The sequence below is a fragment of the Podarcis raffonei genome, chromosome 6 (genome assembly GCF_027172205.1).
Source record: "Podarcis raffonei isolate rPodRaf1 chromosome 6, rPodRaf1.pri, whole genome shotgun sequence".
NCBI lineage: Eukaryota > Metazoa > Chordata > Lepidosauria > Squamata > Lacertidae > Podarcis > Podarcis raffonei.
In genome coordinates, this window is record NC_070607.1 from 69,773,973 (window position 1) to 69,801,785 (window position 27,813).

Sequence of the window (27,813 nt, forward strand, 5' to 3'; positions counted from 1 at the left end):
CGGAGAATGGCCCGGTAGAGAATTGACTTCCAGTGGTGATAGAGGTGTTTTCTCAAGTACAGCAGGTAAGGAAACATGGTCAGATGTGAAAACTTCAATCATGGAGTATGTATAGATCAAAGTTTTTTGGACACTCTAAGGTCTTGGAAAAATAACTCAAGAACCCACACAAAGGGGAAATGTATTGTTCTACCTGACAAAGAGCAGCCTTCATTGTGAAGCTAATGTTTTTAATTGTTAGACATACGGTATCTAATGATAGTTATGCAACAGTAATAATACAGTTGACCCAGGGCTGAAGGTGGTTAGGAGCCAGCCATGTTCCCCTTAACTATCCCTTCTCAAAGCATATTCAGATTGCAAGCTTCCACATTAATGGTACTTGTTCCCAAAGCATGCAGAATTATGCACAATTATACAAGTATGCCAACAGATCCTACACTAAAGTAGAATTGGCACCAACCATAAGGGTCCTTAAGACTTGCTGGAAAAGGGTGGTAATCACTTCCAGCCATACAAAGAATAGACCTGTTGATAATTTCATTGTGTCTATTGTTAACCCATCAACTCACAAACCTCCACCTGGGCATTACAACTGTGAAGTCCACTTGCTTATACCCAATCCATGCTCGTTATAGGAAGAGCTCTGTGACTATGAGAATTGGTGCAGAAAAAGGAAAGACCTTCACTAGCATATTTTTTTAAAATAAAATTATTTTAATAGTTTCCATTTAATACATTTATGTGCTGTTAGTAAATCAGCATTAATCTGGGCAGCATGAACATTAATCCACTTGAGATACTTTAATTTTCCAGGAACATTTGTTGGCCTGGTGAGGCCCACCCTCTTGCCACACAGCAGTTCCATTCCTTTAGTGATTAAAAATCCAAACCAAAGCCAACACAGCCAACAGTGACCTTTTTTGTTTTTCAGCCACATTTAAGTGTCACTCATCGGTATCACTCCTTGAAGCAGTTTGCATTTAAATCCAAGCCTACCATTGCAGTCTCTAAACATTTCCAAAGAAGATTCTATGAGAAAAGCTGTGGCGGGAGATCTCTCAGGCATACAAGCTCCCTGTAAGAACTAAAAGGAAAATGGTGCAGCCTGAGTCAAAAACCCCAGCTCAACTCCTTGCAATCACCTTGTAACAGGGATAGGGAACACAGGTGGCCTTCTAATTGTTGGTGGACTCCAACTCCCATCAGGTCTAACCACTATGGCCGAGGCTGATTGAAGCTGTAGTGCAGCAACATCTGAGGGGCTGCAAGTTCCTTACCCCTGAGCCTATACCAATAAACTGGAAACAAATAGAGGAGCGTGGTGGGTGATACCAAGCCACTCCCAGGAGTAGCTAAGGATCAGTCTCACATGAGTCAAATGCATAAAAGAAACAAAGCAGCCTGACCATTCAATTACAAGGAAATATGTCATATATACTGGATGAAAATTAGTAAGTTCTTTGCAGACTGGATGCAATAATTAAAACGACTCAGAGGGCATCCAGTCTCATTTGAGCCTTTTAATACATAGCGTTTAATTTGAAGTGTAGGGTTACTACATTTATAGAATCAGCGCATAAATATAACCTAGAATTTGGGGAAGGGGAAAAAGGATGAGCTCAAGAAGGAACAGGTTAAAACCAAGAAGCAAATGTCTGCTATAAAAAGTTACCTCAACACTTGGACTCATTTGATAACTGCCAAAGGCATGTGGAGTCAGGTAAAGCCAGTTTAATAGTGCCTTGGGATGAAAATTTTAACATATCCTAAAAAAAAAAATCAAAAAGGATGTGTGCTGGTTGCTCCTGCACAGCAGATACATAATTTGCTCCCATATTTCCATTTTAATTTCTAACATACCACAAAGGAGAACACAGATTGGGTCTTAAAGTGCTGCGCTGTTCCTTCAATAGATGCCCAACCAATTAGATTATTTAAACTAGGCTTCCTCAACCATGGCCCTCCAGATGTTTTGAGACTACAATTCCCATCATCCCTGACCACTGGGTCCTGCTAGCCAGGGATCATGGGAGTTGTAGGCCAAAAAATTCTGGAGGGCCGAGTTTGAGGACGCCTGATTTAAACCAAAGAGCAACTAGTACTGTGAGATAGAACAGTACTATACTTTTTATTCTGGAAGCAAGTGCCTTTGTTTTTTTATCAGGCAAATATATATTAAAATAGTATCTGTAAACAAACCTGCTGCAGTCCAGCTGTTCTTTCCATGGCGTTATCTGAAAATAAGGTGCAGCAAAAAGTGCAGGGTAAAGATGATGAGAATAGTCAAGCACTCCGCTTTCCCAGCTACTGTTAAGTTCCATGTCTGGAAATTACCTTTCTGAACCAAGACTGTTTCTGATATTCAAGGTTTTCCTTCATAGAGGAAAATACCACATAGCCATAGCATTCTAACACAAGACTTTTCAGGGGTATATTGTGCTATATGAGTATGTCCCAGAAGTATACATTTACACATTAAGGGACAATCAAAGTAATTTTAAACTGAGGGAGATAAAGGGCTGCTAAAGCTTCTTAAAGTGCTTTAGCACAGTAATGAAAAGAATGTTCAGAAAGTTTCTGACTTCAAATATTAGCTTATATTCCAAGTGACTTGTTTAAATGCCAGCAGTTACAAGAGCAAACTCAGATATTGTTGAGCAATTTGTCCCCAAACCAAAATCACTGGGCAGCATTTAATACATGTATCATTAGGAGAAGATCAGCCAATTCCAGTAACTATTACACTTCAGGAACAATAAATAAATATATATACACAATTGGAATAAAAGGTGTTAATTTTGCTATTTTAGCCTAGAGTGTTAGGTTTCCAAATAGCAAAAGTTCAAGAGCGGATTTTATGGTCAGCCAAAGCAGGACTGCAGAATAAATTTTCAACTTGAGTTGGTTATTTATTGACAAAATGGTCAGGCTGCAATATTTAGAGTGGGGGAAATCAGTTAATTTCAATTCATTAGTGCCTAGTCAAAGCTAGGCTCCCAAGACTAACCCCATCACCACAATGTATACCTGTTCTAGACCACACTGTAAAATCAGCTGAAGACAAGAGATTTCCACAGAACGGAGAGAGATACTTCTGGATGCAATACCACAACAAGATAAAATAAGGGGTTTGGACACAAGTTTTGTAGGAGACAATCCCAAAGTAGTTTGCAAAGAAGTGAAGAGAGCTATTATCTCCAAGAATTTAAAAACAAAATACACACACAATCAGTTCTATATCCCAATGCAAAGGAAAAAGCAATAAAAATAGAAACTTTTTAAAGTGGCTTAAATGTGGCTGGTGTGCATCTGGCGTGCCCATAAAAATCGGCTTGTTTGGATGGCCCAAAAAATTGCCTGCACTTTTAACATCTAATTCTGGTAGCCAGGATAAAAAGCCACAGCTAACAACTGCACATCTGAAAGATCCCATCTATCAAACTCAAAGGATTCTAGCCACAGTGAGCAGAAAAGACTGGGCTTTTTGCAGACAATTTCGGACAGAACACAAGCATTCCCTGAATATGTTGACTAGGAAGTTGGTGATGTCTTGCTCTTCAAAACAGTGCTGAGAGCAGGGGATGGAGAGAGAAAACTTTAACATGGTAACATTCCATAGTTCCAAGTTTGTGCACACAGCATATCCCTGAAAATCCATTGTCTGCAAGATTCCCTCTGAAGCACAGTCCATTGGAAGCCAGAGCCTGAAGAATTACTCCTCGGCGAAATCTCTGTCCATGTCCATGTATGCCTCATCAATGTAGCTAACTATGGCACAAGGTGATGTCCGGTCTGGGCTAAGCAGTATAGATACAGTCTCTTTCCAGTAGGAAAAACTAATACATGAACTCTGTAAAGAAGGTAGAAAAAAAAGTTTATGCTAGAGCACAACAGCAAGTGTCACTAAAATGCAGCTGTATCTAGCAACTAACTTGCTACCAAGAACAGAAACTTCATGTTGCCCCACCCATTATCAAACACAGGGAAACTAGGAATTCAAATTGAATTCAGAGCAACGGTACACGCAACTTAGCCCAGTCTTCTTTCAGGAGCGTGTTCTTTTGAAAGGAAAGGAAATTTTCTTAGAATGCAGAAATTCTGCAATCAGTATGACGATTTTAGAAATTTTATAAATTTTCCAAATAAATAGGCTGCTGAATATGAACAATTATCACAGCAATGTATAATAAATATAGTGCCCCCCCACAAAAAAAATCTGATACTGCCCGTGAATCAAATCTGGGAAAGCCCACTGAAGTAGTTTTTTTAGCATATAACCAATTGTTGGAGCCTGCCTAATTTCGACAGATGTTGTATTCCACAAGGCAGGTGCCCCCGTGCCGAAGGACTTCTGAGTTACCATGAAACAAACCTCCAGCACACACGGCACTACAGACAACTGCAAAGGCGATCTTTCAGACAGCCTGGTCCCTAGTTGTTTAGGGCTTTATATGCCAACAAGTGAAACTTTAAATTTGGCCCAGTAGCACAACAATTTTTCTGGCCTGAACCAGGACACCCCCCACCCAGTAATCAGCCAGATGTCTCCAGGGAGACCCAAATGATAATGTTTTCCATATGAATTTTACTATAGAAAGTTATAAAAACTGCCTTCCAGTGGAAAAATGTTATGCCACAACTGGCCAAGAACACAGCATAAGCATTTCCATGCTAATCATGGTGTGCGTGGGGGTGTATGTGTATATAAAGTACCAGACAATGCTGGGCTATTGCTTCAAATTAACATGGACCAAATGCATAGGTACATAGAAAGCACTGTTTTACTATAGCTAAGAAATTCAGTCAAGTTTAGATCCACCTAACAAAACATGGGTTCTCACTTTTTCAATGCAGATGTAGCCTGCATTTGAGGAAGCAGAATGTTTCTGTGGCAGCGCACAGTCTGTTCTGGCTTACCAAGAAACTGTGACACTTACAATAACCAAAAAATGCTTTCGTTTTGCTGAGAGCCCAACACAGCCACCTAAGAGTGTTCAATTCTCGCATATTCTTAAAATACACCCTGACACTCATGTTGCTGTTGTATTACACTGCCTCAGCACTGTCATTACATCATCTATCTCTTTTACTCTTTCCCCACTGGGCCACAATTACAAAATATAAAGAGCATATTCCAAAGCAACTGGAACAGACATACATTTTCTAAGCAGGTGCTGTCCTTGTCCTTATTGAGGTAATGCTGTTGCCAGAAACGCAGAAGACTGTGAAAATTATTCAGGATAAATCCAGGGTATTTCTTGGTGTATTCCATCTCTTGCAGTGTCTGAAGATAGAAGGGAAGTTTGTCCTTCCTTCGGGCCAGCATTAAGATAACTAGACTTGTGTTCAGACAACTTACATTTTCCTATAGTAAAGAAAATAAGGATAAAAAATATAAAAGGCTCAAACTAACAGATATTCCCAGAGTTCATTTATGGAACACAAGAGTCCAACAGGTTAGGAACTTAAAGGAAAACATCACACTGGATACAAAAACTATTTACATATGCTCCATGGGAGATCAGTGCCAGCTTTTTACCTGTGTGAGCGTCTGTACATGAATAATATTAATAAGCCGGAAAAGGAAGGACATCCTCATGGACATCTGTGACATGTAGGATAACAGGCGGCACTCAGACAGGACTTCTGCCACTGTAGGAGACAAGCCATTTGTTAGGTTGAAAGAGCTGAGCCAAGAATCATTTTTGAAAGGACTAACAGCTTTGCCAATATTTGTTTCTAACCACTGTTCGTTAATTGAGAAAAGCAAACACATGAAGTGCCCATTAAAATTACCACTTTTTTAACTTCAAGGAAACTCAGACAAAAACAGAAGCAGTAGCAACAATGGGTGCTTATCTATTGTGAACAGATACTAGGAGTTTTACCTGTTTGTTATCATCAATTCATCTAAGCCACAGGTGTCAAACACAAGGCCCGTGGGCCGAATCCGGCCCGCCAGACCTCATCATGTGGCCCGTGTAGTCGCTGCCGGCCACCAGCCTTCACCTTTTATTCTCGCTTTTTTTTTTTTGACACAAGAAAGCCGCCTCTTCAGCGCATGCGCGCCAGCCTACAAGCCAGAGAACGTCTGCCCTCTAGTGGCGCCGGCAGTTCTATACAGGAAAACTTCACTTTACATGCATTCAGGAAACCTCCACTTGTTTTTATATTGAGCGGACACATAGTCCTACAGATACAACTGGCCCTTTGAGGGTGATCAAACTGCTGATGCGGCCCCCAATGAATTTGAGTTTGACACCCCTGATCTAAGCCTTAGTGGCTGCTGAAAATCTTTCTGAAGTTGCTGGCTGTGCAGCAAATATGCCACTGCTAATCAGCATGGGGAAAAAGCCAGACCCTGTATGTACCTGCTCGCCATGGACCAGGAACCAATCATTGCACCCAATAATTCCAAAAGGAATTATTTTCAGAAGCCACCACATCCCTGATGGTTATAGACACAGTTGCCCATATTTTAAAAACAATTTCTTGGTCTCAGAACAGACCACAAAGTTACCTTTAATATCTGACTGGCTCTCAAATCGATCTAGAGACAAAGTAATACAACGAACCAGCATGTTGGAATCAACCAGTGAGCTGTTGATCTGATTCAAAAATATCTGAAACTAAAAAAGTAGAGTGATTAGGCTTTGCCAGCATCCAATATATTATAAAGCTGAGGATTCATTTGGGACTCTGGGGGTTTAGGTTTACCTTTTCATCCGTATTGATGTATTTATTAAACCTCTTGAATGCATCTATGTTGAATTTCATCAGTTCTCCCAGAAGATCAAAGTAACTCTGAAGCACATCTCGTGACTTGCATTCACTGTCTACAATGCAGTAGAGAATATGCTGGCAAGGAGAAAAATATCACCATAAAGACAATAAGCTTCACATTTTGCTTTCTGCAGGCAGAAATAAAACGGCTTTGACTTCCTATACTTGTTACGGGAAGGTGTTTTGACTTGCTAAGGGATTAAGCCTGATAATTTATAACTGTGGTGTTTCAGAGACACAGAGCACAGTAAAGTGACAAACTTCAGAAGATTAGACTGAACCCTAGATTATGACAATGTCTAACAAGTTGATTAACTCTTAGTAAAGACTCCATGTTCTCTACGAAATCAAGGGTTTAAGGGTTTAGAAGCATGTTTCACAAACAATTGTATTTAGTAAACATTTAGAATACCTCTAGGAGCCCTCTCTTTAGCAGGAACATCTGATCTGCATAAGAAGTAGCGCCTCGCAAGAAACTTTCAACTGCCCTGGCTTGCCAAAACCTGGTGCACAAAATAAAATTAACACCTTATATTAAGAAAGAAACATCTGGTTAATTGTAAATAAAAAGTGGAAACAGTTTTATGTGACATGCTGTTTTGATAGTGAGAACAGTTGCAGGGAAAGCAAAGCAAAACTGGCTATATATGTGGATCTTCCTCATGTGTATCACTAGTTAGGATTCAAAGCTTAAACAACTAAGACATCTTTGGAGACTAGGCAACTTTAAGGTCATAGGCAGGGTAGAAACCATGATGAGAGAAGGTCTACTGTCCCTGAGCACTGCTGGCCTCAATTTTTTCAATTCAAGGACAAAACTAATCAAAACTGAAGTTTTTTAATAGTTGGCAAGGATCCACTTTCTCTCTGATCAAGGTTTCCTACAACAGAACACTATGTAGTAATAACAGAGCCCACCTGAATGATGATTCCGCTGGCTCTTTCTTCATTACCTGAAGAAGTCTGGTCAGCAAGCCTCTTTTCCCATCACAGACTAAATTCCTAAAACATGAGGAGAAATTACAATGCGTAAACCAATTGGCTGAAGGGGAATCTATTAAGAAAATATCTAACAGTTCTATACAGCAATACCCGAGTAAACTATGCCAAGCTTTTGCAATGCTACAACCATTTCAAAATGGATGGTGTATTTTGAACATACTGTGACTCCATGGAACATTATAGTCTAACACCCCCTGCTGGTGAATGAATTTTCTATTGTAATTCTAAAAACCTTTCCAATGGGATTGAATCTTAAGTGCCCAAGAAAAAAACCTGCATTTGTAAAAAACACACAGACAGATACTACAAATTTTATTGTTTTAGCTATTTGTAAACCACTTTGAGGTTTTGTTTTTGTAATCAAGTGGTGTATATTTTTTATGAATAAAATAAAACATGACTACAGTCTAAATCTAAGCCTCACTGATCATAGGACATTTCTGAGCTTACATGCACAAGACCAGGTTGTTACTTTTCCATTACACAGCATTCAGAACTGTACAAACTCAGAACTTGCATATTCTAACCCAACAGATGCTAGTTCAATTTTTTAAAAAAGTTTTACACCCAGGGTTTTTTGATAGCCAATATGGAAATACTTGTATGTTGCAGATGTCTCTAGATGTACAAGATTACACAATGTGTAATTATAGGGAAGTTATGAAAACAAGCAAAAGCAGAATGGTGTTGGCCCATGGCTAAAACACAGAGGCCACCTTACCCGGTTTATCATTCCATATCAACTGAACTCTCTGCTAGGCAAATGAACGATAATCAGTCCCATGAATCCTCAAATGTGAGGAATCTGAGGGTTGACGTCCATTTGCTTGCACCTTTGTCCTCCAAACTGACATCTACAGCAACATTATTTCCCAGGCCAAATAGCTTGGAAAGGGGGCAGTAAGGACCACATCTTGCTACTACTTGTTTTGCTTTTTAAAAAAAGAATGCATGCCGCTATTGCCCACAAACTCAATCTGTTGTTTCTACGAAAAGGGTGAAGCTATGAAACCTGTTCCCTCTTAGATGGAAAGAATGTCCCATGCTTCAAATGCGGCAACATAAAGCATTGCACAAGCTACATTCATAAACAGAATGTGCAGCAATTCACCAGGAAGTCAGCATGAACCAATTTGGAATTTGTATGTAATAAATATTTAAGCAGAAATATAGGTATAAAGGGCATTATATAAATAAATATGTTCATTTGTATACGTGTATGCGTACTTTAAATATGTTAATTAAATTCCTTACGAAGTCCTATGTGATCCTTTTCCTGCTTCCCATGCATGTTCCCATCAGTTATCAAAATTACCTATGATTTGCAACCTCCACTCTCAAAATCCATCGCTTATGCATTCACACTCTCCAGCCAACATTGGCTGCTAAGTGTTCACAGGTCTGAATAAACAGACCTAAGTTCTGCCTCAAAAGGGACAGAGTTGGCTTTAGGGGTAGAAGCAGATTGTAAAGGACTGCAAACAATCCCTAAAGGGCATATGTGGCCCCACCCAGATGTCCAATATACACTTCAGGAAGATGCCATTGCATTGTGTGAGTGATTCATGTTTTTGCTAGTTCAACATACTAACAAAGTTAGAGATAACCCAACTTATTGCAAGGGTTCAAGAGACAGGCCTGGTAAAATAGAATACTTGCCATACTTTCAGAAAGAACAAATGATACAAACATACATGCACTTCTCTCTACCTGTCTGTGTTGACAACTGCCTCTACTTCAGGGATGTTGGCTTTGAGGGATATTGCACTCAGTTCATTAAGCTCTTGGCTGTTTAGAAGCAGATACTTGTTCCTATTATAAAAATCAGGACAGAAGGAGTAATTACAAACATTGATTCTTTAATGCATCATCTATATTCCCTTTGCAAAAATGCACACAACTATGCTGGTTCTTCTGTGGTATCAAGGTTCTATTCAGTTTTACAGAAACTTAACTCTATATTGGACAAATAATCTCACAATTTGGGTTTGAGCCCTGAGAATCCATAGAATGAACCCACAGAATAAATTACAGGTTGCATTCAAAGTAGCATTAGGTAGTTCCTTGCACAAGCAGAATGACTTCCGCTTGTGCAACATAATGTCTCCCCTTCCCCCATCTCCCCCTGTTCTGGGGTTTCCCCCCAACACTTTAGAACAGATTTGGGGATGGTGTGTGTGTGGAGGGGGGGGCAAACTTCTGTTGCGCAAGCAGGAATCATTCTGCTTGCGTAATTATTTAGCTGAATACTGTCATATTAAAGGAAATTGTGAAAAAGGAACTCCTAAAATAGCAGAAGGCCAAGTTTCACAATTCCAATTCCTTTCCCCCTGAACTTTTTGATAAAGAATGCCCTAAATATAAGTTTAGATTTGGGGCAATCTGTTTAGGATCTCAAAATTCATGTGCATAGTGCCTTTGAAAGTGTCCTCTGACAAAACTAGTCTAAACAGCTGTATTCCATTTTTTGGTCCCTTGCATGCTGGCAGCCACTGAATAGTCTCTCCCAAAATGTGCTTTACAAATACCTCCCAATATCTTTTCACTCACTTCTTGGAAGTGTAACAGCAAAACATGATCAAAACTATTACATATTCTTTGTATGTTACTTTTAAGGAGGTTCTAAATTATCCGAGTTACTTCAAACATGATGTTCCATCAATTCAGCAATACATGAAGTGCCACCACAAAGTTTATGGCAAACATATTCTATACTCACTCATGGTGATCACTGAAACTCTGAAGTAGCCTCAAAAACTGAATCTTCAATGTAATATCCTACAGAAGAAAGAAGTTGAGAATTTATTTTATAAGAAACATTACAGAATATCCTTACTAGCAGACTGGTAGAAACATCAACTCACGACTTCCAGGCTTTAAAAAATATTTAAGCCACTTTAGAGAGCGATGATGTTACCACTGCAATCAGGGAAAAAAAATACTAGTATGAAAAACAACTAAAGAGGCTAGCTATCAACATTATTAACAGCTATTACATATGAGCTCTTAAGGGCCATTTCAAAAGAACATACCCTATGCAGCAGCTTAAACCTAATACTCACCGGGCTACAGTCACAGTTTTGATTATGCCCATGCAGAACAAGGGCTGATGCTGAATGCTTCCGCCAGATCAATTTATCAAACAAATTATTAAGGCCAGGGATCAATCTGAATTCTGCAATCATCTTGTGAACCTAGGCAAGAAGAATGATCAGGTATATTCACTACAGGTATATTGTTTTAAGATCTTCCATAAACTGTGCCAGTTTATTCTTTTAAGCTCCCCCACCTCTCCACAAAATATAGCCCATTATATATATATAAAAAAATCATAATCCACACACAGACACACACACAAAAATTAACTCTGAAAAATATGTATTTCAATATCCAGCAATATCCATTAGAGATTTCTATTCTGCACACCCCACAAGAATGAATAGGAATGAAGAAAATGTTGTTTTAAGAGTGCTTCTGCAGTGGCTGCACCCTTCATTTTAATCTACTTGTTTTCAATAATGCACCAAATTTCAAAATTTAAAATGAAACTTTTTAGTGTGAGTTTGTTGATCCCAAAATAGACTGGCTTAAAACATGGCATGGACTTCCTTAGCCAAAAGCCTCATTTCAAAGTATTTGCATAAAGCAGGGTGCCTTAACTGCTGCCTATCTTAATGCAAAGTACTTGCCAAATGGAAAAATACATAAAGGCACATACAAATTAAATTCTTACTAGATCACCAACCAAAAACCTTATAGCTGATCACTGTGCAAGATACATGAATCAACAAGCATCCATTTCCTACAAGATAAGATTATTAGTGGTCTAGAGTTTGAAAAGATTGTAGGATTTTAAATAGCTGGACCCCCATTTGAATTTTCAGAGCCACTGCTTGCAATTCACTATACACTTCTGATGCAGAATCTCACCTGATTCCTTTGCCTGCCCATTAAAAGCACACAGAGGACATACAAAACTTCCAGTTTATACATAATCTCATGCATAATCTTCATGGTCTGTGGAAGTTGATTCCTTGGTGAAGTAGAGGCAAATCCACTCTCATCTGAAGATTCTAAAAGACAAAAAAAAGGGCAAGGAGGTAGTTATATAATAGTTATCAATGCAACAAAAATGTAGGAAATGAGAAGATGTTAAGTTTCTCCAATGTAGCAGAAACTGAATACACCATCCTGAGGTATTTGCACAAGTCTTTTCAGTCTTTAGGGACTGCTGCACACATGCTTCCATTCCAGTACGAAAATGTCAAAGCAAGAGTACAGTGCAAGACAAGGCCACACGCAGATCTACAGGTGATAAAGCTACCAGATTATTAAATGGCTGTTCTAGTAAATTTAAAAGCAGGTACCTGTGCTGCTTTGCTCTGTCTCTTCACCTGCCACACGCATTAGTGCATCAAGTACAAGTGCATTATCTAGCCAGGTGTACCACTCCTCCAATTCTTGAAGGAAACTTGAAGTTCCTGTTGTTTCTGAAACTTTTCTGGTTGCTAGTTTACACAGTCGTTCAATGAAGCCTGGTATATTGAGGAGTGCAGCTATGACAAGAAGCAAATAGGTTTGATTAACAAATGTTAAATTGATGGAACAACTATTATTAGAAATCCAAATGAAATCAAGTTTACTTCCATCTTAAAATACAGTAACGAGTACATATCAATTTGAGTACATATTAATTTCAGAAACAGGATGCTTTACCTTGATTAATTTCCGCCCGAGAAGGACCCATGTTCTTTTTCTGTTGAGCATTTTTTGCAAGAAGTGTATGTTTGTCATCGCTGCCTGTGTCCAGTTCTGAAATTGTAACTGCAAGGATCCTGCAGAAGTTTGCAAGCTGCTGTTGGTCAAAGCTAGAGACTAGACTGGAGAGGTTTGGAATATCCTCCAACTGAATCATTTCCTAAAACATGACAAGCGATATGCTGACTGCTAGTGACCCATAGATGATTTTCAATTTTTTTTAGCAAAGATATTATTTCCAAGATTCTTGCAGATTAAAAGCCTATTCTGATCTCCATCTGAAACCACTAGCTAGAAGTGGAGAAAGGCAGCACTGATCTCAATGTCCCTAAACATGCTAACCTGCACTTCATTTTGTCCCTAAGACAAAGGGGAATCCTGAACATATTCAGCTGAATGTGCTTAGAATACTGATAGGGAAACCAGGGTTCCCATTTACAAGGAGGAGTCTAACTGCATTAATACTCAATTCAAAGTGCATTTGCAGTCAGGAACCTAAGATGCACTCAGCTGAAGGTCTGAAAAGGAGCTGGTGTGCACCTCTGTCCTCACCTCACTTAACACTTTTTGGCAAACTCCTAGATAGGGCATTATATAGAGATAGGAATCTCTTAATTTACCACTCTGAAGAACATTAACATAACTACAGTAAGTCTGCAATTTATGTGGGGCTATGTTACAGGGATCATGCCTACAGCCAAAATCACATCTAGTCAAAATACATTGAGCTCAATGGCAGCTGGGATTTCCCAGACACCCACCCCTTTTCTATTGAAATTTTTTTTTTCTGCCAAGCATGTAAAAGTGAATGGGCACAAGTAAATTGCATGCAAGTTGTGGGCTTACTGTAACCGTTTTACTTTTTATATTGCATGCTGTGTGGCTCATTAGATTCTGTACAGCAAGTACTTAAAATGGATCTAATGTTTTGTATACGTCTGTACAAAGGGGTCACCCCAGCAAAGTACAGAAGTTCTGATCATGTGGGGCTGTTGCTATCATATTGCTCCTTGACAAGTTGGAGCGGGAACAGAATACTTTACCTAGGCAACATGGAAGCCTATCATAGGAGAACAGTTTTCCAGGGACTCCTATTCTATCTAAGTAATGTATTAGTTGGGCCATACAACAATCTTGAGAGATCATGCTGCACAACAGCAAAGGCAGACCCTCTTAGGAGTTATCAACACTTACTTCTGATACATTATTAACATTAATAAACAGTCCACAAATTATACTGCACTTCACCACAAAACTGCATATTGTTCCATGCTGATTGGCTAGAAATTATTAGCTGCAGGAATAATTTATTATTTTTCTTTAATTAGATGGGGGTATGAAGCCACCTTCCCACTTTCTGGACTTCTAGAAAATTAAAAGAATTTACTTCTTTTAGCACTAGCAGCTAAAATAATAATACTGAATATTGAAAAGAACATGATTGCAATATGCTTCTAGCTTAAACATTTTGCGGAGTTATAATGAAACTGAAAGACTTAAGGACATCTGTGCATCATTTATGAGAGTGCAGAGTATAAAATGAGACTGACTGCAGTCCCCTGTTTCTTGGTTTTCCTTCTATTTCTTGTATCTCATTTTAATTTGAATGAATTATACCTTCGGGAACATATTTTAAAATTATAACAGGTAAATTACTCTTTGCGAAGCAATTTTTCTTAATGGCACAATGCTGAAAAGTACTGACAGCAACTGACAACTAATCTCACAAGTTAGAGAAGATAAGGAAACTCCTCAGATTCCTGAAAGGGTACAAGTTTCATGAAACATTACACCCAAAGTTTTTAGCTTGTGTACTACAAATGAATAATAGCGTTTACATTTATGCTATATTTGTCTCAATGCAAACCCAAACAAGGTTTAAATAGCAAACATAATGGGGGTCGGGAAATAATGTCTCATCTTTAAAAACTCCCCCCTTTCTCTCTTGAAAGCCTCGGCTATTATTTTAACTGGGAAAAGGGAGATCTAATTAAATCTGCTGATAAAACTTAAGTGCTAAATAAATGCATTTCCAAGCTCATGATAAAAAAAAATGAATCACAGAATTTCAGAATCAGAAGAGACCTTGGAGATCATCTAATCCAACTTCCTAATCAAAGAAGGATCTACAATGCAGAACTTAAATACAACATCCCCGACAACTGGTTGCCCAGCTTCTGCTTAAATATTTCCAATGAAAGCAAGCCCACCACCATCCAAGGCAATCCATTCCACTGTCTAACAGCTCTTAGCTCTGAAACAACAGAAAACATGTCTGCTCCCTCTTGCGTGCAATAGCCCTTCAGGTATTTGAAGGCAGCAGACATGTCCCCTTAACCTTTTCTTATCCACACCAAACCTACACATTTCCCAACTGTCCCTCCAGACCCTGTACACCATCCTAGTCACTATTCTCTGGACACACTTGCTTCACCATTTCCTTTGTAAATTCCAGTATCCAGAAGCGGGCATAGTGCTACCCACAACATTACTTTATTTGATATCAGAAAGCTAAGGCATGAATGGGGTAATCAAAGCAGTGCATGCAGAGATGTATAATGGGGACTCACTGCAGCAGGCTCAATAAAAGGTACCCAGCCTTGCTATTACATGATACCTTTCCAAAATTCCATTTTACAGTTAGGAGAGGTGCTGCCAAGCTACTCTTAAACATTGCAAAGGAAAGACAGGCTAGGAGCAAGTAATATGGCTTTTTCCATTTAGGATACAATATTTTTTTTATCTGTTACTGAACTGAGAAGGGACTTCTACTTACAAGCTGTTAAAGAGTTTTCAAGATTAAATGAGAACATGACAGTATAGGCTAGATTATCAACAAACCTTTTTTACTCCCAGGATGTCTTCTATAAGGGTGGCTGTTTGCAGGAATGTCTTTTTATTTGTCATCAATGTAAACAAGAACAATACAAAATCATTTCTTTCTGCCAATCGCTTAGTGACTCCTTCAGTCTACAATAATGAGAAACCACATATACACATGAGCAAAAGCTAACACTGCTAAGACAAACATCACATATAATTTTAAAATAATAAATAAAAACAGGGCTCTCCCGGGAGGCAGCAAAGTGGAAATTAAAAAGGAATGGAGAAAAGTGCCTTCCTTGTTATTCCACATAGGATTCTGAACCTTTCCAGCTTTCTTTGCCTTTAAGTAGAACAGCAATAAATTCTCAAAAGGGAAAGCTAGGCTGCTCAAATGACATGAGTATAAAAGTGCATACCTGCTAAGAAAAGTATCCAATAGTCTTGTCAATGCATACAAATGTAATGTGAACGACAGGAATTATTGGTTTGTTTTCATGCAACATTTAATGTCATGAACTCAACTCTAGTTTTCAACACTAATTTTACATTGATAAAAAGTTTCTATATATATATATATTTAAAAACCAGTTTAAATACTACCAAAAACATAAAATGACTCATACAATTCCAGAATAACATTTAAAAAGCATACATAACTGAAAAGAGTCTTAAACAGGGAATGCTGACCAAGATTCCCACAGCAAGCCACTGCATTAAGGCTTAAAACACTTCAGCAATAAATAGCAATGAGTCCTTATTTAAAAGATGTTTAGACAAAATGCAAGCAGCAACAGGTTTGCTACACTGCAATTTGTGAAATGCAATAGAAATTTTAGCATCAAGAATATTGCAGCGTGCAATATTAATTTAATGCTTTGAATGTTTTTCTCTGTCAGACCAAGAATCCCCTAAACCTAGCTGTATCACAAAACAAAAATTATAGACAGAACAGAAAATATAACTTACACATATGCAAGTGTTGTACAATATGCTTAAACAATCCTTGATGAGGTCATCGCTTACTGCAATAGAAAAAACTGATTAATGCTTCCTGAACAATCAACCACAAACTAAGACATATGTCACCACACTATTTAACAGCCCAAATGAACAAATGAAAAAATCCAGCAGGTATCTCAGCTGCTAAAATCCAATAAAAATGAGATCTGATCTAAGTTGAACACACAGAGGAACGACAACTATTATTAGGGCAGGTAGGCAATCCGTTCACACCAAGTTTATATGGCTGACAGAAATACTGCAGATATCATGTGATATTCCTGTTCTGAACACCACATGAAACAAGAAACTGTGAGACTTTGACTTCCTTTTATTACCTTATGAGCCTATATATATGCCACATGATTCTTGCCTTGCTTCTAAATGAAAGGGCATTTAGCTTGTCTGGATTGTGAAACTCTGTGCCTATTATTATAAGTAAGCAGCACTGGTCCATTTGCTGATATTGTTTGTATTAGCCTAAGAAAGCTAGCTTTTGTTGCTTTGTATCCTGTAATTCACAACTGTAGTCTTAACAATGGTTTTTTCTTATACTTTCACTGGGATACTGGAGTCTATTTTTTTAAAAAAAACTATTTTTAATTTAATTTTTAAGAAATCTACTTCACCTATTTCCTGTGCGTTCTTCTGAGTAAGATTTCTAGAACTAAATCCATGGACTTGGCTGCTCAGACAAACTGCTACTGAATAACCTCCTGGAGGCTTATGTATTGTTGGAACAGAAAGTCTGGTTCTTAGTATTTTGTTTCTCAAATCTTAGGTGACGTTCTGTAAAGCTCTGTAATTTTCCTAGCCAAAACTGTTGGACTCACAGGAGTGATGACAGTGGTTGGTGTTTAATTCTGGTCATTTGGCTACTGCTACCCAACAAGATTTGGGCTTGCCTCCAGGGTTTGGGGAGCGGGTCCTCTAACACACTGGTTATTGTGCATCACTATCCAGATGTTACTAAGTAGTCTAATGCTGTTTTATGAATGTGCTATGTTCACTGCCTATATAGTTTGTTTATTGTGCAGTATTTAATCCTATAAACAAACATGGTTTACCAGCATTTATCACCTCTGCAACCATAAAAGTTAAGAAACTGTGTGGTAAAACTTCATTTTCATACATCATTAAAACACACACACAATGTTAGCAAATAAGTATTGCTACCAGTACTTGGTTTAGTGACCAATTATTCTATCAGGACACGAGAAGAGAAGGAAACAAAACAAGGTTTGGTGAAGGAAGTATATTATTGACTTACTTTTCTGCTTCTTCTTTTGTGTAATAAGAGTTGGTCTCATAAGTATTTCTACTAGAAGCTGTGAAAATTAGATACATAATAACTTTATAAAGATGCATTTTAATTTTAAAAAAGCACCTAATTTTTGGGCTATATTGAAATTTAAAGCAAACTACTTTAAAAAACCACAATTCCGCTCTATTGTACTGCACAAAACATCCAGTGTCCTACTTTACTATGCTTCTCTTCAAAACAATAGTCATATTTCAAGAGCAATGCAATGACATTTTAAAAGAAACTATAGTTTTAATGTGAATGAGAAGTACGTTCGTGCATGCTGCAAAGTTGGTGCAAAGTTCCCACAACATTTCTCCCCTTCTGAGGCAATGCCATTTGCAGAGGACATGGATAGTCTACTGATCTTTACATTTGCAGGGCAAGCTTTCCCCCTGCCATGTATTAATATTTTAAAGATACACATACACTTACTAATATTTACTGAATATACACACTGGGAAAACTCAATACAGTAACACACTTACATAAATATAAGTAAAGTGAATTAAAAAGAATGGATACGTTTATTCACCCCACACACCCTTTTATATTACCCTTCTTTTCCATTTCAAAGAAAGACTTGGGATAAGACTGATAAGGGGTTAAAAAAGACAAAAGCAACTATTGTAAAATGAAACAATGTCACGCAGAAAACATTCCAGACAATTGTAGCAAAGCTATCTATAGGACTATGGGTCACCTCCTGCCCTTGAAAATGGCCGCTGCACATTCCTGCACCTTATGGAAGCCACCCTGTCCTCCCTATCAGTTGACATAGTAGCACCAATAGCTGGTGCTTTCCCAGAGCAAGAATCAGGGCTGGCATCCAGTCTATTCTTTCAGTAGTGGCCCAGGATGCAATTGTATAGCACAACATACAGGACTGGACCACAAACCACCCCTCTATCACTAAGGAGGACAGGACTCTATAATATATGCCTGTGGCCTCTCCTTGTGAAGGCTGCATAGAAGTTGAATACGTTGCCACTTTTAAAAGCTATAGGCTACTTAGAAGCAAAATCTGCACTGCCTGTAGCTTATCTGATCAAGACGTTATATCAACCGGCATCACTACTCAGTCTTTGCACATATTAGTTGTAAAATTGTAGCTTATACAGACAAAAGGTTTTTGTAACTTCCCATTGAACTTGGAAGAGGATTTAAAAGATTTTGATGTAGTAGGCAGCTCCATATTTTAGTGTGAAATAGCTTAGTTTCAATATTAGTTCAAGCTAGCTATTAAGATTCTGTAGTAATAAAAGAACGTGCTTTTCTAAATTTATCTATAAGATACAGACATGTTGCTCTCCAAGCTTTTAACTATGACCTTGTGTTTAATTTATAGACAACTTTTAGTTAGCTCTATCACAGACCCATTCATTACGGCCACTCATATATTGACAAGGGGTTCCATTGCCAGAGCCAGCCTCCCACTAAATGGAAGCTTTATTAAGATTAAAGATTTGGTTATGAAATATGCAAAAGGAAACTAGACACTTTGTACTTAATATACTGGATTCAAGAGGCTAAGTATTAATTATATACGTCAGGATCCTATGACTCTCAAGAAGATTGAATATCACTTCTGAGCCATGACAACCCTCAACTTTCTTAGCACTGAAATTATGGGTGCCCCATAAACGTTGTGAAATGCTGAAGGACAGTTGGCCAGTCAGGTTATGAGACGCCTAATATAGAACGCATTTACCTTGCAACATAAAAAATACGCAGTGCCTCTGATGAAGAGTCTTACTTCAAAATATACTGGGTGATATAAGTCACACACTTCTAGTGCCACTTACAGCAGGGGTGCAGAACCTGTGGCCCTCCAGATTATAAGCATGATCAAGGATTGTTGGAGTTGCAGTGTTCAAAACTCCCACTGTTCTAGGCACATTTTGTGATAGGGAATTTTACTAGAGTGAGCAATTTCTGAGCTCTGGGTGCAGTACTGCACCTAAGATTTCAGATTAAAACTGCAGAGTAGAAGGAAAGGGGGACATATTTCTGCCTCCCCACTTCCAGCTACTCTCTGAAGACTGGAGAAGAGACCCTCTTAAGAATATATGGGGGGAGCGGGTGAAGGACTAGACCATGTAAAAAATGAACATAATATTTTAGCTGCAGTTCATTCATTTTCAGCTTCGGAATTCTTGTTATAAAAAGAACACACCTAGATATTCCATTGTTGCACCCATAACCTAGGTTTAAGTTGCCATTTAGCTTTCATATCTCAGTTTCTAACACTGTGGGGTTGTAGTCTGAAAAAACCCAGAGGGCCAAGATTCTCAACTCTAGAAGTTTCTTCTGATTTTCTGTATTGGTGCCCTCCATCCTTACCTCTCTTGATGCTACAAGTACCCCATGGACTGCTAGTTAGTCATTCCTGCTAGAGAGAAAATATTCCCGTTCCTTGTGATACTCAATCTGATTGAGGGAGATTCCTTCCTAGCATCCAATAAAGTGATGCAAATCCATGCTGCTTTACACCCCCCTAATCCAAAAGAATGGAAGAAACACACCAAGATCACATAACTTTAACCTTGGTTAAAGTTGCACCCTGTGACTGTTTATTCAACTTGTAGAGTGAAATTGTGTTTTCTCTTAAGCCTTCATTTTCTAAGCCAAAAGGCCAAGTTACTTTAGTCTCCAAGAACACAATATTCCTACTGTAATGAAGAATCCCTTCCTTACATTTTAAATTTGGCTTTCTTGGGTAACCAAACCTTCCTATGGCTGTACTATTGTCTTGAACAGGAGTATTAGTATTTAATTATTCCTACTACCAATGTCTCACTCAATGTGTTAGTTACTGTATTTGACAATATGCTACAGCATTTTTTTTAAAAAAGTAGAAACCACTTACATCAACTCCTCCAAATAAGTCAAATGTGTATGTATTTGGAAAAGTGGATTCTTGAGCAGACTTTCTCTCTTCTGTGACAAATGCCATAGCTTCCATTGAAAGGAGGGGAGAAATCTCCTGGCAGGGAACAAAAGTTAAAGTTGCAAGTACTGAGAGATACTTCATATCAAAGCATATTATTCAAAGTAGTTGCAGAAGGTTACTGAGGGTACTTATGAGATTTTCAAAACATCAATTTGCAGCACCAGATAGCCGATTTCATCAAAAAATATACAAATACAGATTAATTCACTGCATCAGCAGCTAAATGTGATATCAGAAAACAGAACAAACTTAATTATTCTATCAATGTAGTCTGAAATGCCAAACATGCAAGATTGGGAAAAGAAATGATTTCTAAGTAAATATGTGAAACACATTTGTTGAAATTCACTTTATATGAGCAGAACTTGATACTCAATTCCTTTTTACTCTTCTGGAAAAAAAAGGGTTGGAGAATCTTCTGTACGAAGAAAGCTTAAAGCTTTGGGGAGGTTTAGCTGGGAGTGGGGGAGACAACAAATGAGGGCTCTGATAGCAGTCCATATAATTATGCACAGGATGGAAATAGCTAAACACATGCATTTGAGGGGCCACTGAAAGAATCTGTGACTAACACGTAACTTATGAATTGACTTAAAATATCAGAGGAAACTGAGAATGGATTCTGCTCCATGAATCAGTCTGCCAGTAAGAAACATTACCTTTAAGATGCCTTGGCACTGGGATAAATCACTGTTGGGATGACTGTTCTCATACAGCTTCTGTAAGAGCAAGGGAATTCCATTCCACTTTGCTTGTTTATCTCTTTCCTTTAACAAAGCTTCTGTGAGCTACAAGACAAGATAAAGATGAGACTGACACATTTTTCAGATATATTTTATACTGCCCCAGAGCATACATCATGCTACCTTGTGTCTTGGAAACTGGTCACTATACCAAAATTGTGAGCTCACTGTATCTGATATTCACTATTACACTAGGTCTGTTCAGGCATCCCCAATCATGCAGAAACTTCTTTTTCTTGATATAGAAGGGACAACAAATTGCCTTCAAACTTGGAAGCCAACAGTTAATTCTACTAACCCACTAGAATACATTAAAAGTGTCCCTGAGCTCACACAGTATGTCCTTTCCTTTCCACTAAGCAAATTTCCTCACCCTTCCCACACTCTGTTGAGAAGGGCTCATAAAACTCATGATATACGGTAAGTCTGAGTCCCTGGATGTCTTTCTTTAGAAATTAAACACTGTCCCCATCTCTCCAGCAAGCATTCTAAATATCAGGTAATGGTGTTAACAATGCTTCCACAAGAATATAAGTTCTTTCATTGTAAGTGAGATTTGGAAATTCAGTTGTCATTCACGTGAAAATCTGGATACAAAGAGGGTTCTGTATTCTGATACAGGCAACACTGTGTGACCTTAATTACAACAGATCTTTAGTGCCAAGCAGACTGTAACATTTTGAAGAATGGGGCCAGTGATGTTTAGTCAAATACTCTGATACTCATAACAGGACTAGTATGGTTTACTCGCTGAAAATTGTACTTTTGTTAATGTATTAAATCCACATATGTTCATTGCGTCTTACTTATAAGAAAAACTTATAGGTGTGTGTTCCAATTGTCCTAACACTTGCCAAAGCAGATTTCTGCAAATTCCCCAACGACTGATATTGGGACCTGTGCTTTTTAACTTGTTCATAAATTATTCAGAGTTGATGGTACCAAAATGATCTGGATAGTTAAAACAAAAATGAGGAAGAGCTTTGAAAGGATCTATCTAAACTGGGTGAATGAGCAGTAAAATGGCAAATGTAACACTATGTAGTCAAGTAACCTGATGCAAACTGGGGCACTTTTCTCTCTAAATTTCACATAAGGAGTCTGAATTGGTGGTGGTGGTAACTGAATAGGAATGAGGACTTGAGTTTGTGGTGGATAGCTTGATGAACATGTCAAGCCAATGTACAGCTGCTAAAACATGATTTTTGAAATCAGCATTAAAATCTTTGACCTTGGTCAACTGAAGCAAACATTGCCACTACAGCTGGGGGTGGGGTGGAGGACAGATGTATAATCTCCCAGGCTCCCTTTGAAGGTTACCCTAAGGAAAATGGGAAATATTGTTTTCAGATATCATCGTGAGTTAAGCTTTTCCTCATTCCTCAGCTGGTTAACATAGTTTAGCTATTGTAAACAGTAGTAAAAATCAAGCCACCCCATCATTTCTTTTGCTTAAAGCTTTTCCCATTCAAGAACAGTCCTAAAAATTCTTACCATTCTCTAGTAGGCCAATGTCTAGTGCTGAATTTCCAAAACTTTTAAAAAAATAAATAATAATCCACCAGCAATATTTTCCATAGTATTGAAAACTGACAGCTAGGCTCTGAATGTGATCTTTTTTAAGGCCACCTAGATCAAATCTGTAGATCAAGAGATTCCCTGCTTTCTGTTATAACTATATTATATTAATAAAACCCACAGCTCTCACATACGAGTATTGCAAAGGAAATAAGCAAAGTTATCAGCCAGAGTAGTGATAATGGTGAGGTATGTTAACAATGTGCAACTGCTGACTAGTTTGTTGCTAATAAAAAATACTAATACAAAAAGAAAATTAGATTGCTTCCCCTCCTATATCTTCCACCTATATTTTTCTTTCGTAGATTATTATCTTCTTTATAAAAATGAAAAGAATGGAGTTTTTTTTAAATTGTCATTGGCACAGAGAAATTATAAATTCACAGATGTTGATAGTACTGTAAATAAAGGGTTGTATCCAACATAGTGCTATATGAACATTCTATCTGTGCAATAATTTCTGCTTGTGCAACAGAATGTTCCCCCCCCTTCCTCCTGCATGCCCCCTAAACCAATTCTAGAGGGTTACCTCAACCTTACAGAGCAGATTTGGAGAGTGTGTAGAGTGTGTGTCAGGAAAGTCCAGTCGTGCAAGGATCAGTCCTTGCACTGATGGGATACTGTCGTTTCATTCTGCATTATCTTTAGACTCATAAACTAATATTTTGTAAATTATCCTGCACTTTCAATATCCAAAATATAACTTACTCTAGTTCCCCACAAGTGTGTTATCCTCATCTTCCTTACCTTATTTTATCAAAATTAGGAAGCCTTATCACACTAAAAATACTCTAGATTTTCAATAACCACTGAGGGGTTAAAATAAATTTTCTAAGTAGGGTTGCTTGTCAAGATGTGAGATCTAATTTAGGGGAAGTAGGTGCCTGCTTACACAATGGGGCTTTCCCTTCATTTCCTCCCCATGGACCCCCAAAACACAACCCCCAAATCTGCTCTGGGGGAATTCAGGGACCATTCAGCAGATTTTAGGGGGAGAGAAGAGAAACTAGAAATCCCATTGTGCAAACAGACAGACATCATTTAGATGTTGGCCAAGTGAGCAGCTTATGTGTGCCATCAGTTTTGTCAGGTTCTAGATAGGATTAACACCACAGCTTTTTTAAGATAGAAGGACTCCTCACATTATGATTTTTCTTCACAGATATAACTTTCACTATAAGAAAAAGAAACAAACTAGATTTACAAGTATGTTTTGTTATGCATACCTGAGCTGGAAAACCACAGTTTCTGTACTGTGAACACTTGCACCAGAAAAGATGTGTGTGATTGTAATGTGCAGAAGTGATGATGCCCATGAAGAAAATGCAATGTGCATGACACAGTGATGAATTCTCCCCTCCCCATGAAAATGCTATTGAAATGCAGATTCCATTACTGCGGAAAAGAATCAATGCTTCTAATTCTCTTTTCATTCCCAATCTTGCAACAAAGCAGTGACAAGAACCTTCTACACAAAAAGTTTTCACTAGCAACTCCACGCTAAAGTGTTGCAGCAGAGATAGGTAACTTTGGGCCATTGCAGCTTCCCCGCCCCCCAACTCACAGGGACTTCTATTTTAAGAAGTCCCTGTGAGCAGAACAAAACAGTATTTTAAATTCAGCATTCACACTTAACAAAGCTTCTGGCTCCACCATTTTCAGAGAAGAGTTTTTAAAAATTCTGGATGTAAATTTCCATATAATTTAGTTTATTGTGCCAAAAGAGAAAGGAATGCTGATCAAGCATGAAATATATACAAGCAAAACACCACAGATTCAAAGGTTCAAAACTCATCAAAGAAACCCAACTAGGAGTTTACAAGATCAATGTCACCTTTTCCACTAGTCATCAAACCAGAACTCTTCTAGTATTTAGGGGAAATGACTAAAGGAAATGACTTAAGTAGGATAGGCACAACATATTTCACTGAAGAACAAAAAAAGAACTGAGAAAGTTAGGTTATCCTGGTAAGTAAATTCTATTTTCAAGTTAGAAAAGAATCACTTTAGGCAGCTAGAAACTTGCCTCAAAGGAAGGAATATAATTTTTAACATTTACATTGTGCATTTTGATCATAATCCAACAGTGTTAAAACTCCTTTAAATCACTGAAAACAACAGGCTTCGGTGTACCCAGCTCAGTGCTGGATTGCAACATTAAATTATATTGTGTATTGTGAGGTATCACATACAAAGGAATATTTCTTCAAAAAACTTCACATATATTTGTGGCAAATATTTTCATTTTGGCTGGTTCCAGGACACAGCAATAGTCCATATGGCTGATTTTCCTTATACCAATGCAATCCAACTAAACTTACAGAAATGGGAATATAAGGCATCTTTCTATTTTTGTAACACCCTTCAGAGACAGGACAGACTTGCATACCAGAATGGTAGATCACTATTTCCCATTCCCTATCTTGAACCAATACCATTATGTCTCCCATTATATAAAAAAATCCTTGATTGGCCTGACTTAATTAATCCACCTTTATGTATTGGTTAAGCAAGCTGTGTTCACAGCAAATGCTATTTTGAACATTGATAATTTTAGTACACTCCAATATGAGTCAAACACATCCCTGTAAAAATTAGGTTTTAATAATGTGCATGTAATTCTTATCCAGATACTTTTTTAAAATAGCAATTGTTTGTATTTGATGTAGTTGTTTTAGACGCTACTAAAATTATTATGCTTTGATGACAGTAAATTATGTTCGATCAAAACCACTGCCAAAGCTGAAATGAATGTATTTTGAGGACATGATTTATTGAATCCTTTCATTTTTTAAATTTAATACTTATGTTTTATTTAAGTGATTTCAGTTAAAAGAAATAAAGGGATACAGGAAAAAAGAAGAGAGGGAGAACAACATAATCAACAACAAAGATACTTATAAAAGCAAAAATATAGATCTTTATTGAAGTTGGGTATTTTGTGGACTGTAGTCTTCAAATAAATGAAAAAGGTTAGAAAAAATTATCTCCCTCAAAGGCAAAAATGGGTATAAATATCCATTCCTTTGAGCATCTCCCATTCTTCCATTTCAGAGGCCACTATCACCTTTTGCCTGATGCCCAATTTTAGCCTTGCTTATTCAGGTAATTATGATTTAATTAGGGTTTCACAGCTCAGTATCGATAATCAACATTGTAGATTTGCAATGTTGGTACTTCAGGTTTTTATGGCATTAACTTCATATGTCTTTTCCCCCCTGCAATGCTTAAGTTCTACTAAATAAAGAAAACGTATTTGATATGTGTCCTTGGACACTATTATTTCCTAATGCTCCTAAACGTGGCAGCTGTTATGGAGCAAAGGAGGTGAAAAATTCAACTGCCAGACTTTGTGTCTGCTACATAAAGATCACACTTTTAAGATTGCCTCTCGGAACACAGCAAAATTGCCACACGTTGACTCAGCGATGGAGAACACGGTGCTCTTATATTCTGCCAACTGACTCCTGCTTGCGAGTCATACCTTGCCATAGGGCTGTGCAAGACGCCCGTGCGCGCGCAAAAAACTCCAGCGAGCAAGGCAAGACGATACCTTTCCAACGAAGTAAACTGGATTGCATGCTACTGGGGGAAAGGTACCGGACTTCAGCAAATGCCAGAGGCAATGGCCTTATTAACAGAAAAGCCGTTGAGAGTTGCAGACCAGGAAGCCAAGCAGGCCTCGCAGCAGCAACTCCAGGATTCCCTGGGAGCCCAGAAAGACGAGCGGCAGAAAGCCTCTGACTGCCATATTTCCGAGGGTGGTGGAATTGGGATAAAATTGCCCGAGCTCGCCTTAACGGGTGCCAAGAAGGGCCGCCTCCTGGATGCGGGTATGGGGGTGGGGAGAGACAAAGGGGCGGCATCACACGCGAGGGAGGGACAGGGGCGAAAACCGCCCCCCACTTCCCACCCCAGAGCGAGCTGCAAAAGGCAAGGCTAGAATGGGACGTGGCTCGGCCGCGGCCTCGCTCCCCGCCTCGTCCCTCCCGCCGCCGCCGCCGCCGCCCCGTCTCCCGAGCGGAGCCTCTTCTGAGGGAGGTGGCGCGTCGGCGTCGCCTCAGCCTCGGCCTTCCCACAAAGCCCGCCTCAGCCCCGCGGTACCTGCGGCCCCCGCGACAGGCCCCGGCCACTGAGCTGCGCCTGCCGGAGCTGGGCCAGGATGTTGGCCGGCCTTCGGCAGGCTCCCGTCCGCCCCGGGGCTCCGGGATCCGAGCCCGCTGCCGCGAGCGGGGGCGCCGCTCCTGTTCCTTTCGCCGCCGCCGCCGCCATAGCCGCTCCTGCCTCTGGCTAAACAGGAAGCGCCCCTCCTCTCAGGCGCTTTGAACGGAACGTCTCCCGGGCTGCTCCGCAGCGACCCCAGCTGGCCCGGCCGCGCGCACAGCCAGCCGCCTCCTGATTGGTGGGGAGAGGAGTACGCGCCGGCCTCTTCCCGTTTCCCCTACTCCCCAGGAGCTGATGGGAAACGTAGTCTTTGGCCGTAAACTGCGAGCAGCTTTACTCACAGAAAGGGATGCGTGTGAGGGAAGCACGTAAGAAGCGGAGAGGCGAAGCTGTCATCTCCTTCTCCCTTCAGTCAAAGCCAGGACTTCCGGTATTTTGTGCGACGCCTCCCGAAGACACAAAGGCACGTGAAGTTCTTTTTAAACGCCCCCCCCATTTTGCTTTGTTACATAGCTACATGTAAAGCCTTTATTCAATTAAGCCATAGTTGTGTACGAAATATTACTAACAACTTTTTTTTATAATCGGCATCAGCATATTATGTGCACATATATGCATATATATAATAAGGTAATAATTACAGGCCAACCTAGCAGTTCGAAAGCACGTCAAAGTGCAAGTAGATAAATAGGTACCACTCC

General features: G+C 39.0%; 1 protein-coding gene across 1 annotated transcript; it reads right to left on the bottom strand.

Moving 5' to 3' along the window:
* Positions 1-1,508: 1,508 nt before the first annotated feature.
* On the bottom strand, positions 1,509-27,284 carry TRPC4AP (transient receptor potential cation channel subfamily C member 4 associated protein). The gene is made up of 19 exons (XM_053393909.1): positions 27,053-27,284; positions 21,287-21,415; positions 20,544-20,660; positions 17,642-17,699; positions 16,339-16,394; positions 15,388-15,516; positions 12,505-12,706; positions 12,156-12,344; positions 11,719-11,861; positions 10,851-10,982; positions 10,508-10,566; positions 9,499-9,600; positions 7,705-7,788; positions 7,199-7,289; positions 6,721-6,861; positions 6,524-6,632; positions 5,543-5,655; positions 5,162-5,368; positions 1,509-3,853 (listed from the first exon to the last, which is right to left on the bottom strand). Exons 1-19 carry the CDS (start codon positions 27,218-27,220, stop codon positions 3,716-3,718), a joined length of 2,367 nt encoding a protein of 788 aa, XP_053249884.1. The 5' UTR covers positions 27,221-27,284; the 3' UTR covers positions 1,509-3,715.
* Positions 27,285-27,813: the final 529 nt, after the last annotated feature.

Bases quoted from the DNA above. Each gene is read 5' to 3' on its own strand.
- TRPC4AP (XM_053393909.1), bottom strand. From the start codon at position 27,220: ATGGCGGCGGCGGCGGCGAAAGGAACAGGAGCGGCGCCCCCGCTCGCG. The intron at 21,416-27,052 runs GTACCGCGGGGC...CTTGTCTTGTAG, and splicing joins GCCTGTCGCGGGGGCCGCAG to CTCACAGAAGCTTTGTTAAA. The intron at 9,601-10,507 runs GTGAGTATAGAA...TTTTTATAATAG, and splicing joins AGTTTCAGTGATCACCATGA to GAACAAGTATCTGCTTCTAA.